The following is an 18367-nucleotide window of genomic DNA, read 5'->3' as shown; positions in this document are numbered from 1 at the left end:
GAGCTGGTACTTGATTTTTAACCCACTGGCTTGCTTCTTTTAAGATGTGGGCTACAGTAGTATATGAAAGGCCAGTCCAAACACAATGTGGAGTGATGATGGCATATCCTCTTCTAGCATTAAATGTCTAAAAACTAATCTGTTAATAAAAATGTACATATTTAAAATCTTATATTTAAAATTTTCAGCTATGAATTGTTAACTCATCCCACAATTTTAGAGGGTTGGTTTCTTTGGGTTTATTTTAAATCCTGATTGTCCACATCTGTATTTTTCACTTGTACATTGCAATTCCAAGGGCGATCATTCTCATCCAAGTCACTGAATAGTTATTTCACTTTGTTTTTATATAAATAACATTATATGGGTCAAGTTAACATTATTAAAAAAAGTTATCTAAAGTTATATTCAGTACTCTCATAGCCAAATACAGCTGGTAAGTTTACTAAAAAGCATGTGTACTGCAATATGACAATTGATTGTGTACCTTACAGGAAAATGCCATGGAGTGCGGTTCAGCAACACGCTTCTCCAGTCCCCTAGCAGCAGCTCTGCTGCCTCTGATAACAGCGACCATCAGCAGGTGACCAATAGCAGCTGCAGTGGAAATCAGTAAGGACTAATTCAATGAGAAGAAGCTTATAGATACATAAAAACATGAATTTGCTCATACCTCTAATACAGGCAGTACTCTGCAAAGACAAAATCTTTAGCACTGAGACACATCCATTAATGCAGAGAACAAAAGAAAATGAGAATAACAGGAGTGCTTGGTGACTTTGATCAGCGCACAGCAGAGCATACCAAATAGAGTTTGCAAAATTGCTCTACATGTGTGCTGAATTTATTAGAAGAAAGAAACGTAGAATGCCTCTCAACAAGTGAGAGTGCTTTACTCAAAGTCTAAGACAAGCCTTTGTGCACAGGAAGACATTAAATGTTTGATTATTTGTTGTGTCAGGAAAAATATGAAAGCTATTGTCTGCAGAATGTAAAATGCACTTTTGTGAAATGAGAAAAGAATGCAGAGTGGTCTTTGTTTTAGGCAGTAAATCATTACAAACAGTAATGATTTGTTAAAACAATTTATTTAGTAAAATTTATTTGTTTTACTAAATTTGCTTTGATGTCTGTAATGGATCATGTAAAATAGTAGTGAGACATTGGAAAATATTAAATGGCTTTATTCTGTTTTTTTAAGCAAATTATATTTAAGAAAAGTACAAGGTGCATGAAAAAGAGCAGTGTGTTTGAAGAATGTGGCATTGATGTGTTCAGCCATTTGTCAAGGTGACCACATACTCGTAACTACATGTTTAGGAAAGCTGATGAATAAATGCAAATAAATATTTTCCATCATTTACACATTAAGATACTTTTTTGTGTGGGTGAGTTTGTGCAGCTGAATTGCAGACATTGAATATAAATGTGATGCTATTTACTGTATATACAGTCCTGGAGGAAAAACAAAATATATCAAAAAATAAAACAGTACAAAAAATGTGTTAAGCATAAAATAGACACATTAGAAAACAATACTTTTTAAAAACATTTTAATTTAATCAGGAATTTAACATTTAGGCTATCAAACTGTCTTAATGCAGTTAAGTTAAAACAATTTTCATTTGCAGTTTACACGTAGTTCACAGAGGTGTACATAGGGTTCACAGTGCTATACACCATACTCTTCAGGGCTGATGTAGCTGGCTCCTTGGGGATGGTTGAGTACAAATGGTATATGTCAGACTGGGGGGGGAGAAAATAAACTGTATTATCTATTAACTTATATGACCAGCAGATTTAATGTTACCCTTGTGACTAGAGGTGGGAAGTAACAAAGTACAAATACTTGTAAGGTATCTGTATTTTACTTAAGCATTTATTTTTCTAACATCTTTTCACTTTTACTCCTTACATTTTAACACAACTAACACTTTCTGCTTCTTACATTTTCAAAACAGGCTTGTTACTTTTGTTTTAGGACATTTGAGGGGAGTTATTATTTCACATTACTACATTTACTGTATTTTTGCATTATTTATAGCGCCATAGGAATTAAAGTGGGCCAGTGCTTTTTATGGCAAAACACCGGGACAAGTGCAGATGGGCACAAATTGTGATCATGGTACTTCAGCATCTAGCTAGCTATAGAAGAGGAGTGAGGATAAGGGTATAATATTTTTATGAGGCAGATAATTTCAAATGTACAGAGCCTTGCAAGGGACATGGGAGAAAAAAAGAAAAAGATGTACTTTTGCAAGATCCTGCAAAAGTTTTGCGAAAGATTGAGAAATGCTTCCCCCTCCTGCATTTATTGTACTTGATATTGGAGCTTCAAAGTACTTCAGGTGGTAGTTAATGAACAGTGTTGGGTAAGTTACTTTAAATTAGTAACTTAGTTACATTACTAGTTACTTCTATCAAAAGTAACTCAGTTACTTCAAGTTACTCGTTACTTTCAGAGTAACTAGTTACTAGGGAAAGTAACTTTGGTTTAACTCAGAATTCTCTTGTTAATGTGTTCCTTCCGTAACTGGATACCCAGCAAGAGTGCCAGTCTTCTAGCTTGCTTACTTGCCACAAGTGCACTGTGCCACCTACCAATAGAAAGGAAAAGATAATGTGCATATTTCCACGAGAGAAATCCCACGCCTGGACCGTCATTGACTGCTGCCATGATTCTAGCCTACGTCACAGCGTCATGTGCGCCTTTTACATCCAACACAAAAACTGCAGTCGTGGTGCTTTCGATTGTACTCAGAACTCGGAAATTCTGCCTTCTGAATAGGAAGATGTAGGCAACACCAGACTGCAGATGAGCTGCATACAGGGCTGGACTGGGACAAAAAAATCGTCCTGGGCATTTTGACTAGAGACCGGCCCACCATTATAGGAAAACTCATAAAGCCTTTGAATGAAAATAAACGCTGTTGTGACAGTGATGTACACTGTTCTGATGGTAGATATGTATAAATCTATCAATTGTTTGTTGCAAGACTCAGATAATTCTTTTTTTTAAAAGTGAGACATTTTAAATGAGAAAAAGAAAGTGTTTCCTTGTGCCCCCCCTTTCCCTTTTACTGCCCTACATGGACCCCTGGCAACACTTTGCTAGACCCGCCCCTGCACAGCTGTCAGCTACTTAGAAAAGGATCCTGGTCGCTCAGAAACCGTTCATAACTTCCCTTCGACTCATTCATGTCACCTAAAAGGTAAACCTGTTTCTCCATCACAGCTCTGATGATTCAGTAAGGACATCTCCTGGTTTCATCTTCATGTTTCCCTCTCACCACATATTCAAACCGATATCATGGCCAGCAGCTTTACAGCTGTGGCTCCAGCAAACATCAGCTGATACTAGAAATTAATATTAAATAAATTCTAACAACAGCTGATCAAGCTTAAAAGTGCTGCTGTTGTTTACCGCGACATCCGCTGGTTTCCTCTTTCTGGCGCAAAGTGGGCGATAAACAAGCAAGAGAGAAAAGCCGATCAGCTGATCATTGATCAGTTTCATGATTGAAGTAGAAACAGGAGAGGGAGGGGAGAGGATGAGAGAAGAAGAGGCAGCTGTGCAGCGTAAACACAGAATAACTCCAGCTTTGTGCCTTTTTCATTGTAGCTGAAGTCCGGGACAAACTGTTCCTTTTCATCTCAATACGAAACGCGTAATATTTTCTCTGAATACGAGACGATTCCATTTTGTACAGGACGGTTGGCAGCTCTAATAATTAACCTTATGAACAAAATAAAGTTCAACATCAGTAACATAGCACCACCCAGCTGTATAGAAACTTCGTCATGCTAGCTAGCACGCAGTACGAAAAAGTCGGCATAACGAAAATAAACTCCACCTAAACTTGGTTCATATCTGACCTAGATGGACTGCAGGTCATAACTTCTTACCTGAAGTTCAGTTCACCTGACACTCGGACCAGCGGCCGCTTTGGGTCTCTCCTCCTCTTGCCTCCCTTTTCCTTCATCCACTTGCTGGCTTCCACCACTTGCTAATGTTATTGAATCTGTGGAAGCTCCGCGACAGCCACCACACAAGTAACGAATAACGAGCCTATCTAAATCCCAGTAACGAGTAACGCGTTCCTGGTTTTGGCATGTTAACTAGTTACCGTGCTCGTTACCACAATAATAACGTAGTTACTGTAACGCGTTACTTAATAACGCGTTAGTCCCAACACTGTTAATGAATTCAACCAAAACTGCCAGGTCAGTATACTCCTTGTGACGACTCTGCCTGCTTACACTAAGAACCCGCAAGTGTTTGTCTTCCATCGCTATGGTTGATTCCAAGGTCTCAGTACTGACCTGGAAGTGCATGGACTTGTGGGACCTCACAGAGGTAACACGAGATCTCACAAAATTTTTACAAATGTACATCTTGTTTTCGTTTTTTTCTCCACTGTCTCCAATGTTAATTTCTTTAACACTTCTGCTTAAGAATGTCCATACTTTTGCTATCTCTGCTTGTGACAGACTTACTTCATTTTTTTGAAGTTGCTGTCCATCTTCTTGAGTAGAATCTGCAACTGAAAAGGAAAATCTTTAATGCAAAGCATGTTATAGAAAAAGGTTTTTGAGGTTTTATAGAATTGCCATTAAATTGTATCGTTTACATTATTACAAATAAGGATACAAAGAAGCTCACCTGGATCAGCAGCAGGTACTGAGGTGAATATAGAGTATGATTGCTCGTTTCCTGGAGGGGACTAGTTTGAAAAAACAAAATAAGGCAGAAGTGAGAGGATAATTATTGAAGAGATGATGGGAAAATTGGAATCGTGAAAAAAATTATTTGTAACAATACATTTAACCCGATACCCTTGTAATACACATACTGGAAATTGGCCCCATAAAGAATTTGGACACTTCAACACCAAACTTCTGTGATGTTTCATATGGAACTTAATGAAATTCTCCCGGCTGGAGATTTTAACTGGTTGCCTTCTGTTCCTCAGAGAGTTTAAGTCTATGTCTACAAAACTAATTGTTGAGTCTGTGTTTCCACAGGCCCCACTAGTTTAGAGACTTATTCCTCATGAAGAACGAAAAACAAGACAGAACATCTTCAACCGGTCTTTTACTCGCTAGCGAGGAAAGGCTTGGTCAGAACCAGGCTGTGAAACTAAATGCTCCTCACCTGTCTCCAGATCAACTCCTTCCAAGAGCAGCTCTCCTCGTAGCCTTTTATTCCCATGACAGTTACAGTTTACACGGTAAAACACAAGCACCTCCCACCGAAAACCCCCCCTCCAATGGTTCTAACCGTGTGTTCACACCGAACGCGATGGGCGCGTGAAAAAACGCCAAAACGCCCCTAACTTGACGCCTGCACATTCGCGACCTCTACGCGTGTCCAAGAAAAATCGCTCGCGCCCCAAAATATCATATTTTCACGCGCGTGAACCGGAAATGTGGGAGGGATGTGGGAGGGATGTGGGAGGAAGTTGTGCTAGACCGGTATCTTTGAAAGATGGCAGCTGTCGAGCTAGCGCTTGAAGAGAGAGTCTCCCTTCTTTATTTACTGTGGAGAGCAGAGCAGCGGCGTAAGAGACGTCCTCGCCGTACCTGGGTCCATCAGGTCCTCGAGACGCGTGATCAGTTTGGTGAGTTTCACCATTTGCTACAGGAGCTGCGCCTGGATGACGGCAGATTCCAGCGATATCATCGCCTGTCACTCGGCCAGTTTGAGGACCTGCTTTCCCGCGTCGGTCCCAGAATTGCCCGCCTAGACACCAATTACAGGCGCTCAATTCCACCAGCAGAGCGCCTGTCCATCTGCCTGAGGTTAGTAAAAGTGTTTAATACGGTAGTCCTGTAATGATACCTGCGCTAATATATGCTAAACCATCCATTTATACACTGCTAACATGGATGTGCTATGCTAAGAGTGAATGCTCTCGGTGTTTACCGATAGCAAACTGGTACGACACGACTTCACAATATTTGTAGTGATACACTGACGGTCTCATCAGGTCCCGATTTAATTCGATTTATGCTGTTATCAGTGTTTGAATGATAGCATGGCTGTGGTGTCATAGGTATGCTCTCGGTGTTTGCTGATATCAAACTTGTACTAGGACCAATGTGGGTTAACCTTTGTAGTGATACTCACTCCTTTTCACATCTAGACCTGGTTTAATTCTGGGATAGTTGAATATTTGTTTAAAATCACGGCAGATTGTTCCAGATTATACCAAATATATATCATGTAATTATCCTTATATTTACAAAATTTTCTATGCAAGATTCATGTTTTGTAATTTCTATAATGTATTTTGTAACTGAAGTACACATAATACTCATTTTGAACACTGTTGTCCAGGTTCCTTGCCACCGGGGACTCCTTCAGGACCATCGCGTTCAGTTTTCGAGTCGGTGTGTCCACGGTGAGCCAGATCATCCCCCAGGTAGCGACGGCCATCTGGGACTGTCTAGTGGACGATTTCATGGCTGTGCCTTCAACTCAAGACTGGCGGTCCATTGCAGTAAAAAATGTTACTTACATATATCATATAGGAGACACACACATTGATATACACTACATATTTATGTTATTCCTCTTTTTTTGTGTTGCCAATTTATGCACCTGCTTCATTTAGTTTAAAGTTATTGCACTTTCTGTAAATCCAGTGAACTGCATTTCACTTCTCAAATATCACTGTGTGTCTCCTATATGATGTATTTAACTGACAATTTTTATTGTGACAACCAACGATTTGTACAGGAAAATAATTACTTTTCACAATGTTGCCCAAACTTATGCATCCCACTGTATTAGTATGTTTTGTTATTGGTGTAATATGAAATAAATTCTACTTTTGTCAAGTCCGGTGCCAATATTTGCTGTGTAGTAGAACAAAGACATTTGTCAGTATAAATGTTTATTTGATAAAATATATAAATTCAGTAACAAAAGGATAAATATATGACATCAACTATTTACAGACAGACAGGAATAAAATATACAAATTCAGTAACAAAAGGACATAAATAACATAAATATATGAGATCTAACTATTTACAGAGAGACAGGGATAAAAAGGACCCAGCTTGGAGTGGAAGAGCCTCAGGGAGAAGGAGGAGAAACATAAGAACATTGTTTCTGCCCTGGAGAGCTGCTGCCTCATCAGTAAACTACTGATCATTAGGGTCCAATGTTTCCAAATTTAGCACAGCTGTGCTGTTTTCAAAAACTGATTTATAAATTTGGAATTTCACGAATTCTCGTGTCTGAGGCGGCATGCTCTCCAGAGCAGGAACAAGGCTGAGGAGGAAATGCTCTGTTGCAGACGGGCGTGGCCTCTTTAGGGACTCCAGGATAGCCAGCTCCACCGCCGATGGACCGTCCTGGGACCCTTCCCTCGCCCGCCTTCGAGCTGTCCTCCTCTGTGGGCCTGTAAAACACAGAACAAAACACCACAAAGAAATGAGAATGCTGCTACTAGATTTTTATTTTTAAAATTGAATAAAACCAGGATTTGAACAGATTGGTTGTAGATATTTAGTAAAGGTGATCACAAGGGGATTCAAGCAAGTAAAAAGCGATCAGTGCTTGATGTTCATACCTGTGGGTGCAGCAGCAGGAGTGGATGGACCAGGGACTGGGGAGCCAGGAGAAGCAACAGGAGAGGACTCTGCTGCATGATTACTTGACTCTATCAAGACAATATTAAATGTTAACAGGTTGAAGACAATAGTCATAGAGAATATTATGTTATTATATACTTATTATTATATACAGTGGTCTCTCATTTATTGCAGCACATGACCAGTAGTCACAGTTCTCACAAGTTGATTCTGAAAGTGCAAACCAAGTCAATTTTAAAACGTTAAAGTATGCTGCGCTTTTTCTCTGTCTGCGGCGCCAATTTTGTGCGCCTTTTTTGCTCCCAGTGCAGGTGCCTATTTCCGAATGGGAAATAGGCACCTGCACCGGGAGCAAAATGCAGAATGCAATGCGCATTGTTGAAAGCTGTACGGTGCAATAAAAAGAAAGAAATCAGCGACAGGCGAGGCCGTGACGGATGAACGGCGGGACTACTGTATACTGTTTATTACTAAACAAAATATATTCCTGTATGACAACACGCATTAATTAACTGCCTACATTAATTCATTGTAAATATACCTTCTGACTGACACTCCCCTGCTGCCTCTTCGGGCTGTCCCTGGTCCTCGGGGGAGAAGTTCTCCACGGTCCGCACCATATTTCCGCTGGTCTCCCGCGGAGTGAGGAAGGGGTCCAGAAACCCCATGACCGTGAAGAACTTCCATCTCCTCCCCGATCCTGCTGCCGACCCACTCCTCTTCTCCTTCTCTGCCCTCTTCTCCTTATTATAGGTGTCCCTGAGGCCCTTCCACTTTCTCCTGCAGATGTCCTCTGAATAAACGCATTATCTGGTTAGCGGAAAGCTATTTGTACAACAGTGGGAAAATCGCGGGACAGTAGGCGGGCTTGCTAGCTTGCTAGCTTTTGCGCGGCTTCATCGGGTCAGTCTGAAAATTAAAAAGTAGGAATGAACTTACCAGGTTGCCCGATCTCCTCACTGATTTGTCTCCAAGCTAGGTCCTTTTTATTCCTGTCTCGGTAGAAATAATAGGTAGCATCGTATAATTCTGGATGATTTGCCACAGCACTGATTAGTTTCTCCTCCATTTTGAATGCAGAATGAATGGCTTTGGCTGGATCTGCCCCTTTGAACTAGGTAACAGCCACGTCACCAGGCTCCTGATTGGTTGTCGCGGCGCGATTTTACGCTGGAGTTCAGATTTTTCCAACTCGAGCGGGGGAGGCGAAACGCGCGTATGCACAAAATGCAACACATAAACTCACGCGCGTGGATTTTTTCGCGAGTCAAACGCCTGAAACGCCCTACACTCACGCGCGTTTCTGGCGTTTTTGCGTTTTCGCAACGCCAAAACGCTTCCGAATTTTCGCGGGGGCCGCAATCGCGGGTCAGCGCGCCTTTCCATTGACTTTACATGTAAACCTGACGCTCCGCCTGCCTCTATCGCGTTCGGTGTGAACACACCGTAAGACAAGGCACTGTGTATATGTGTGTGTGTGTATGTGTGTCTATGTGCGTGTGTGTGTGCGTGCGTGTGTGTGTCCTCTTGATCACAACATCCTTGGTCATAAGGGGGTAATCTCCCCACACCCAATATATGGTTCAATTCCTGTATTGGTACACCATACACAACACAGGTGAAGCCATAAAAGGGCAGGAAGTTTACCAAACAACAGACAGAATCTTCACATGGGATGTGTCTGTGATAAAACACTACAGCCTCCTCCCAGAACCTCGAGAGGCTGGGGAGGGGTCAGACAAAGGAATGCCTTTGATCCTATAGTTTGAACTAAGAATTTAAGAAACACAATGACAACATTCAACAATTTGACTTAACACTAATTTACAGCTAAAACTCACCCAAATCTTAAATGCCCAGAAAATTATTTATTTTTAACTGAGACTCTGGTTTGGAAATGATATCAGTGGCCACTGTGTGGTAGCTGCAGTTAGACAATTGAAGCTCCAAAATCAAGACCACAAACAGTGTTTAACTGAACTTTTAACCATTTCTGTGATCAAGCTTTCTCTCGTGATTTATGGAACTATAACTGGAATAGAATCACCTCCACATCACTGTTGTAGAGCTGGTATGGAAATTATTATATGATGCGTTTATCAAAATTATAAATAAACATGTGCCCATCTGACTGCCAAAACAGTCCTACCACACATGTGCCGTACAAGGTTCATCCTACCTGACACATTGACATGCAGAATATATTTCCCTCATAACATCTTATACAAATCAAACATGTAACATAATAACCCAAACAATGCCAAAAATGATCTTCTATGGATTGACTCTAATAATTACTGAGTATACATCACTGATCTCTGTTTGTGCATACTGGAGGTATTTCCCCTCCTTGTTATGATTAGTGCTGGGGTCATGACTCAAAAAACCAAAACAAAACTATTACACTGAACAGTTTTCTTAAAAGCAATGCTGTACTTTTTTAACTACTCCAAGGAGAGAACAATTAATTAAACTATTCTTTACATCCCCTCTGCGAATCGCTATCTTATCGTGGTGGAGGGGTTTGTGTGTCCCAGGGATCCCAGGGGCTATGTTGTCTGGGGGCTTTTGCCCCCTGGTAGGGTCTCCCATGGGAAATTGGTCCTGGGTGAGGGACCAGACAAAGAGCGATTCAGAAGACCCCTATGAACAGTTCACCCTGCCCGGGATAGGGTTACCGGGGCCCCGCCCTGGAGCCAGGTCTGGGAAGGGTGCCTGAGGGCGAGCATCTGGTGGCCGGGCCTTAGTCCATGGGGCCCGGCCGGGCACAGCCCAAAAAAGGGACATGGGCCCATCTTCCTGCAGGCCCGCCACCCGCAGGAGGCACCGTAGGGGTCGGGTGCAATGTGAGCCGGGCGGCGGCGAAGGACCTGGCACACCGATCCCCGGCTACCAAGACTAGCAATTGGGACATGGAATGTCACCTATCTGGTGGGGAAGGAGCCTGAGCTAGTCCGTGAGGTTGAGAGGTACCGGCTAGATATAGTCAGGCTCACCTCAACGCATGGCCTGGGCTCTGGAACCAGTCTCCTGGAAAGGGGCTGGACTCTGTCTCAGTCTGGAGTTGCCCCTGGTGAGAGGCGGTGGGCTGGGGTGGGTATCTTGGTATCCCCTTGGCTTGGTGCTGGTATGATGGGGTTTCTCCTAGAGGAGGAGAGAGTTTGTTCCCTTTGCCTTCGGGTCAGGGAAGGTAACATTTATGCCAAGCGGCAGTTTAGAGTACCCAGCCTTCTTGGAGTCCCTAGGTGTGGCACTGGAGGGTGCTCCTCCTGGGGACTCTGTTGTCCTACTGGGAGACCTGGAAGGGCGTGATTGGGAGGGACGGCCTCCCGGATCTGAACCCGAGCGGTGTTTTGTTATTGGGCTTTTGTGCAAACAACAGTTTGGCCATAATGAACACCATGTCAAAACATAAGAGTAGGGCTGCACGATTTTGCATAAAATGAGAATCACGATTTTTTTGCTTAGAATTGAGATCACGATTCTCTCACGATTTTCTTTTCCAGTATAAATATTTATTGCACTTATTAAATGCACATCAACTTCGTAACAGTTGAGACTGAACATAAAAACAATAAACAAACATAAAAACAACAAATGTCTCACGTTTTGTTGTTGCCGCAAAATGTTGTACTGCTTGAAATTCCGTCTCCACCGTTGCTCGACACTGCGTGTATAGAGCAGGTAGTGCAACAATAGAAAAATAGTTGCGGGACGGCACTGTGTAGCGTTTGTCTAGGGTGTTGATCATTTTCCTAAATCCCTCGTTTTGCACAGTGTTGATGGGAGCCATATCTTTGGTCAGGTGATAAGTGATAGCCTCCGTAATTTCTTTGTGCCTGCGGGAGTTCGACGGGTATAGGGAAGCGCTGTATAAGGTTCCCGTTATTGATGTTTGGGTGGTTGACCGGAACGGATTTTCTCCTGTCACTTTCTCGTCATCCCTGACGTGCTCTCCGTTGTTTTTTCCCTGCTAATTTTAGCATCACACGGCACAGCTTCTGTATCACGTGGTATAAGGCTCCGCCCTTGTCATTTGTTGAGCAGGAAGAGTGAGTGCTTGTTTTCATGCAGATTACATCCCGAATCAAAATGCGGTACAATCGTCATCGTCTTTTTTTTTTTTTTTAATCGTTGTCATTTGGAAATAAGATTGCACATAAGTATGAATCGAGATCGCGATTTTCTAACGATTAATCGTGCAGCCCTACATAAGAGTGTCCATAAGTGCACGCGGCACCAGGACACTCTAGGCCACAGGTCGATGATCGATTTTGTAATCGTATCAACAGGCCTTAGGCCATATGTTTTGGACACTCGGGTAAAGAGAGGGGCTGAGCGGTCGACTGATCACCACCTGGTGCACAACAAAATCTCCAGTGTTAAATTAACACTAGAGAGTGTCTATATGGGTCCACACCTCTGAGTGTTAAATACAACACTGTTGAGTGTTAAATTAACACTTTTGACAGTGTTATATGTTTAAAAGTAACCTAGTCAGTTTTGAAGATTAACAATGGCTAACCCTGAGCAGTGCTGATTTTCTAACACTGGAAAATAACTCAAAATGTTAGAAATATTCCAGTGTTAGAAAATCAGCACAGTGATTCCCATCCCTACTCATAAATGTTATCTGAAAATACATGTGACTGCTCACAGTTTAAAATTTCTCTAGCCACAAAGCCTATTAATAGTGCAAACATGTCATTCCATTGACACTACGTGAATTTCAGTATTTTGAAAGGGGTTAAAGGATTTTTTTTTTTAAATTACTTCAAAAAGTACCCATCTGCCACAGCTCGAAGTGTCCAGATACTTTTCAGAGCCACTAACTCAGAATGTTTCTCAGAGCTTTTGTTTTTAATTACCACTTCTCCAAGATGCGTTGTGTTCATTAAGCCATCTACAATTGAAAGTAAAAAAAAAATAGTATAAACATATACATAGTATATACTATAGATAAGAATTGCAAAGAGCTCAAAGTCACTTAGCGTTTACAATACCAGTGCAGTGGGCTTGTGAGCTACAAGAAAAAACAACCAGACAGTGATTTTCATGGACATAATACAGAAACCATTGGAAACAGTTGCAGAAAAGGTTAAAGCATGTCTTACCTGCTGGTAACAGAATTTACTGGAACTATTAAAAAAAAAAGAAAACATAAAAGTAATTGCTGATCAAACAACTTTCATGATCCATAAGGAAATATTGGAGAAAAGAAATACTAAAGTAAAACTAAACAAACCAGTTCTGATCAGTAGACACAGAAGCTTAAGTTTTAAGTCACATGACATGAGATGTAATTTAGGCTTGAGATATTTACTTTGGAATTATAATGCTACAACACGCAAAACTATGAGCTTCCATGCCCAATCCAATTTTCCATCTGACTCGACTGCACATGATATCATAGCTATATTAAATTGAGAAAATAAATGAAGCAGATAAAATGCTCACATATATTTATTTATTTATTTATTTATTATTTCTATGCAAATGTCTATGCAAATCCTGAAAATGAACTAGAATTTTTTTTGTAAAAATAAAAGTGGAAAAACCTTGATACAATTTGCATTTAAAATAATTTTGTCTAATTCTCAATTTAAATAAAAAGTGTATTTGAAGATCATTAAAAGATAAATAAAAATTTACAGCATTTCTCACCAGTTCTTTTCAGATTCCTCACAAGTACACATCCCAGTAAGACAACACCCACAGCAACTCCACAACCAGTTGAAACCACCAGTTTCCATATCAGTAAATCTGTTTTGCAGCACAAGAGGTCATAAACAAGAAAATCTTACTTTTTCAGTTGCACAAAACTAAGACTGAGACAGTGAAACCAATCATTAACAAATTGTTTACCATAGATAATGGAGTAACCATTTCTAAGATGATAATTTAAAATGTTGGTTACATTTTGAGATTTGTTTTTTCAAAATAACATACCATCACATAGAGATGTATTTTTATTTGTAAATTTGGAGTTTGAAAACAAAGATAGACTTATACCTGTTATTTTTATGAGATTATATAACATGTATCCTATGCAGTGGTGGGCAAGTTACTTTGAAAAGTAATTAATTATAGTTACTAGTTACTTCTTACTTCTTACAATATTCTAAAAGTAATTAATTACTTGAAAAGTAACTATTGCTTTACTTTAAAAAAAATGTTTAACCCTCTGGGGTCCAGGGTATACTTGGCCATTTTTAACTACTTTTGATTTGAACTCTACATTTCACCTTTAAAAACTATTTGGTCTCATTCTTTTCAGCACAACCTCACGTGTCTAAATTTACAGTCATGTTTTCATTTTGACATACTGTATTAACACAATTGATCTAAAATCAGACACAAAACATAAAATCAGAGTAGAAAAAGTTATATTTTTAACTGTAGCAACCACACATATGTTTAATGAATCATATTTCATAACTTGTCAATTTTAAAATCCTATGCACAAGTTTTGCAAACAATAAAGTTATTTGCATCCATTTACCTTTTACCTTGATTTTTTTAAATAACCATTTCAAACTATTTACAGAACAATCAGCTGTTCTGCATTCAATAAGATGCCACACAAATTATTTGTACCACTCCAAAACAATAATTTCTGTCCACTATAAAGGAGAACATCACAGCCTGATACCTGCAGGTCTGACAGCAGCAGGTGTATCACTCCTTTTTCTACCTGGAGACAGCAGTCGCCTCATTGTTCTGACACACAACACAAAACACTACACACTAACTACACAAGACAACACATTAATTACACACTCCAAACACGCTAAAAGTTACAAATCTCTCACATCTCAAAACTCGTTTTCTCTCTCTATCTGCTCTTTCCTGCTCTCTCTCTCTCCCTCTCTCTAGCCGTCACTCCTAAAACACTCCTAAAACGCCCTCTGTTTGTTTGTTTGTTTTGCTCATAAGCAGAGAGTGCTTGCTAGCGCTGTCCTTAGACAGTAAACGTGATGAAACTATTGAGGAAAAAACGCTGCCTATATAATGTTTATCATGACTCTGGTTTTACATGGCCTAAATCTAAACTAAATCTTTGCATTTAGTTTTTATCTAAAGCTTACGCAGCATTATAACTTTTTTGGATTCTGAGTCATAAAACAAAGATAAATTCAGATCTGTCACTGTTTTGTAATTAGATAACATTTATGTGGCACCAGTATTTTAAAAACAGAGTAGTGGACAAACTTGAAACAAACAAAAAAAACCAACAACAACAAAGATAACAAAAATACCAAAAAAAAAAAAAGAAAAAAGAAATGTCACGCTGTCCCAGTAAAATATTTTAATGAAGGATACCTTTATCAACTGTCTCCCCAGATGATAGTGTACCAGGATTGAAGGTTGTGAAATCTGTGGTTCTTTTATCCTTGAGATTTGCTCCTAAATAAACATTTAAAAGTGAAATGTTATAGCACAAAATATCTGTGATGAGGATACTGCATAAATGTATAAATGAAAGAAAAGAAAGTCATTCACTTTGTACTGTATTCATTTGGTTGTGAATAAAATACAGGTGGATAAGATTAAAAAAAATCATTGCATTCTGGATTTATTTATATTTTTTTGTAAATTTGAAAACAGATAGGTTTATACCTGTTATTTTATGTGATTACATAACATGTGGAACAGTAGTGGACAAACTAGAAAATGATATTGCAGGCACACTGTAACAATGACATATGTTCATGATAGATACGTGTGTGAACTTTGTGCCCAGGTGTTTTTTTTACCAGGTCTGACAGTGGTTAAATCTGTGGTTCTTCCATCCTTTGAAGTTGTCCCTAAACACAATTTAAGACTGGAATATTACAGCAGGAAACATCTGTGATTAGCATACTGTGAATGAGGTGGAATAGAAAGTCCATTTCTACATCCTTGCATTTTCTTTTTATTTACATCTTGATACAGAATCAGAACTTCTGTAAATTTGGTTTTGTAAAACAAAGATTTAATTAGAACAGTTACTGTTGTGTAATTAAATAATATTTACTGTATGTGACACTAATGTTTTTTAAATTAGAATAGTGGACAAACTTAAAACACATTATGTTTTATGATGATGATGTTTTATCAGGAATGATGGTTGTTAAATCTGTCGTGCTTGCATCCTTTGGATTTTCCACTGAAGTCACATTTAAAACTGAAATGTTACGATACACAACATCTGCTGTTATGATATTGTATGAATATTTCAATTCCAATTTTATTTATAGAGCACCAAATTACAAAAACAGTTGCCTTAAGGCACTTTATATTTTAAGGTAGACCCTAAAATTATACAATATATAATGTGTTGTATATTGTATTATATAATGTATTATTGTATATGTCCAATATATAATAGGGTAGAATAGAAAATCACTTACTTTGTACTTTAATGGTGGACATGTTACTGTATGGAGATGTTAACTCTCCAGACCGTGCAGTGTAAGAACATTTCAGTTTAATTTCAGCAGGTGATCTGAGATGTGCCAACTCCAGCAGTTTGGTTGCTGTCAGTGTCGTTAGACAGGAAAACCTGTTGACTATTCCTCCACTCAAAGTGTAGAAATCACATTCAGGCACAGAAACAGATGGGGGAGTCTCACAGTTGAGTGTGACTGAGTCTGTCTCTGTGATCACCAGTGGATTAACGATGAGTTTAGGTGGAAGAGGAGCTGAAGAATTGAAGCATTAATTAACATTAGGATTATATCTGTGAACATGAGCAACATGCTAAAAGTATGTGTTACTTGTGTTGAGGCTGCATTAAGATGCCATCAGTAATCAGTGCTAAAGCCACTGACTTTGAATGATGATGCTGGAAAAGTTACTGTATGGAGAGTTTGGTGCTCCAGGCTGCGTTGTGTAAAAACAGTTCAGTTTAACAGTAGCAGGTGATTTGAGATTTGCCATCTTCAGCAGTTCGGTTGCTGTCAGTGTCGTTAAGCAGGGCAATTCTTTAACAGTTGCTCCAGTGGAAGAGTAGAAAGAACACTGAGACATAGGAACAGAGGATGGAGCCTCGCATTTCAGTGTGACTGAATCTGTTTCTGTGATCTCTGATCTGCTCACTGTCAGTTTAGGTTCAGGAAGAGCTGTAAAGTAAGAGAATAACATACATTTAGGCCCATTTATATTTGGACACAATCGTTGATTTTTACCAGTTTATTCCAATTTAGTTATATAATGGGCATAGAGCTGAGTCTGCACAAAATCTGTAGGTGTGTTGGGTATTTGAGGATATGCAGATTCCAAAAGGATGAAGCATTTCAGAGTTTCAGCTCCTTAACATGTGCTACCCTCTTTTTAAAGAAACTAAAAGTAACCGGACAATTGACTCAAAGGCTATTTCATGGGCAGGTGTGGGTAATTCCCCCGTTATGTCCTTATCAACTAAATAGATAAAAGGCCTGCAGTTGATTTGAGGTGTGGTGCTTGCATTTGGAAGATTTTGCTGTGAACAGACAAAATGCGGTTAAAGCAGCTCACCATGTGGGTAAAACAAGCCATCCTTAAGCTGTGCAGGGAAAAAAAACCCATCTGAGAAATTGCTACATTATTGTGAGTTGTAAAATTTAGTTTAGTACATCCCGAGAAAGTGAGAAAGCACTGGTAAACTCAGCAACACAAAAAGACCTGGCTATTCATGGAGGACAACGGTGGTAGATGATCACAGAAAAATTTCCATGGTGATGAGAAATCCCTTCACAACAGCCAACCAAGTGAAAAAACACTCTCCAGGAGGAAGGTGTATCGATGTCCAAGTCTAACATAAAGAGAAGAATGTATGAAAATAAATAGAGAGAAGTTCACTGTAAGGCGCCAGCCGCTAACAAGCTTCAAGAATAGGAAGGCTAGCTCATGATCCAAAGCATATCATATCATCTGTAAAAGACAGGCAGAGGCAGTGGGTTGGCTTGGCGTGCATGGCTGCAAGTGGAACTGAGACACTAGTGTTTATTGACGATGTGACACAGGACAGAAGCAGCAGATGATTTCTGGGGTGTTCAGAGACATAATGTCTGCTTAAATCCAGCTATATGCAGTAAAATTAATTGGGCGGCATTTCATAATACAGATGGACAATAACATACACCCAGAGCAACCCAGGAGTTTATTAAAGCACAGAAGTGGATTATTCTTGAATGGCCGAGTCAGTCACCTGACCTTTGTCCAACTGAGAATGCATTTCACTTGCTGGAGACTAAACTTTGGACAGAAAGACCCACAAACGAACAACAACTGAAGGCTGCTGCAAAAAAGGCCTGGCAGAGCATTAAAAAGGAGGAAACCCAGTATCTGCTGATGTCCATGAGTTCGACTACAGGCCGTTATGGACAGCAAAGAGTACCAAGTATTAGAAATTAACATCTTATTTTGAGTTATTAATTTAAATTGTTGTCCAATTGCTTTTGAGCCCCTGTTGTCTCTGCGCACCTATTTCTGGAGCGAACTGTATGTGTATGAATTATGTTAAATATCGATAAAAGTGACTGTCAAAAGCAATATCAAATTCATAGACTGACCTTTGATCTCACAGAAAGAATCTGTTGGAGAAACAATTAGTTAATAAATTAAATAGTTCCAATAGTAATATTACATTAGAAAGATTAAAAATTCAACTTTACATTTCTATTAAGTGTAAGTAGCAGTATTCACATTTAAACAATATATATGAGAGAAAGTTTAACTTACAGAGAAGGATGACAAACGATAGATGTCCAGTCATGATGAAATCGAGTCACAACTGAAC

At 39.6% G+C, this 18367-nt stretch overlaps 2 protein-coding genes and 1 long non-coding RNA gene across 6 annotated transcripts in view; 2 read left to right on the top strand and 1 right to left on the bottom strand.

Annotated features, from left to right (window-relative positions):
• cacna2d3 (calcium channel, voltage dependent, alpha2/delta subunit 3) overlaps positions 1-1462 on the top strand; it is a 39153-nt gene extending 37691 nt beyond the window's left edge. For all 3 annotated transcript variants that reach the window (XM_076884032.1, XM_076884031.1, XM_076884035.1), the window contains one exon: positions 495-1462. In XM_076884032.1, the coding sequence (XP_076740147.1) occupies positions 495-587 (93 nt within the window). In that variant the 3' untranslated portion in view covers positions 588-1462. The remainder of the gene's footprint in view (positions 1-494) is intronic.
• Positions 1454-16721, bottom strand: LOC143418625 (uncharacterized). Of its 2 annotated transcripts, XM_076884037.1 has the most exons (11): positions 16419-16721; positions 15999-16289; positions 15363-15413; positions 14929-15012; positions 13270-13368; positions 12720-12744; positions 12609-12628; positions 12474-12508; positions 4664-4724; positions 4498-4544; positions 1454-1746 (listed from the first exon to the last, which is right to left on the bottom strand). In XM_076884037.1, the coding sequence occupies exons 1-11, from the start codon at positions 16615-16617 to the stop codon at positions 1633-1635; spliced, it is 1026 nt and encodes a 341-aa protein (XP_076740152.1). In that variant the 5' UTR covers positions 16618-16721; the 3' UTR covers positions 1454-1632. The 2 variants fall into 2 exon arrangements, with proteins under 2 accessions (XP_076740152.1, XP_076740151.1); XM_076884036.1 differs by lacking the exon at positions 1454-1746 and having other exon boundaries at positions 3933-4544.
• Positions 5286-6843, top strand: LOC143418626 (uncharacterized). Its single transcript, XR_013098646.1, has 2 exons — positions 5286-5802; positions 6341-6843. It is a non-coding gene; the product is annotated as an uncharacterized LOC143418626 (long non-coding RNA).
• Positions 16722-18367: the final 1646 nt, after the last annotated feature.

The sequence above is a fragment of the Maylandia zebra genome, linkage group LG5, assembly GCF_041146795.1.
Source record: "Maylandia zebra isolate NMK-2024a linkage group LG5, Mzebra_GT3a, whole genome shotgun sequence".
In the NCBI taxonomy this organism is placed as follows: domain Eukaryota; kingdom Metazoa; phylum Chordata; class Actinopteri; order Cichliformes; family Cichlidae; genus Maylandia; species Maylandia zebra.
The sequence above is the reverse complement of the archived record's forward strand: the minus strand, read 5'-3'. Positions and strand labels throughout refer to the sequence as shown.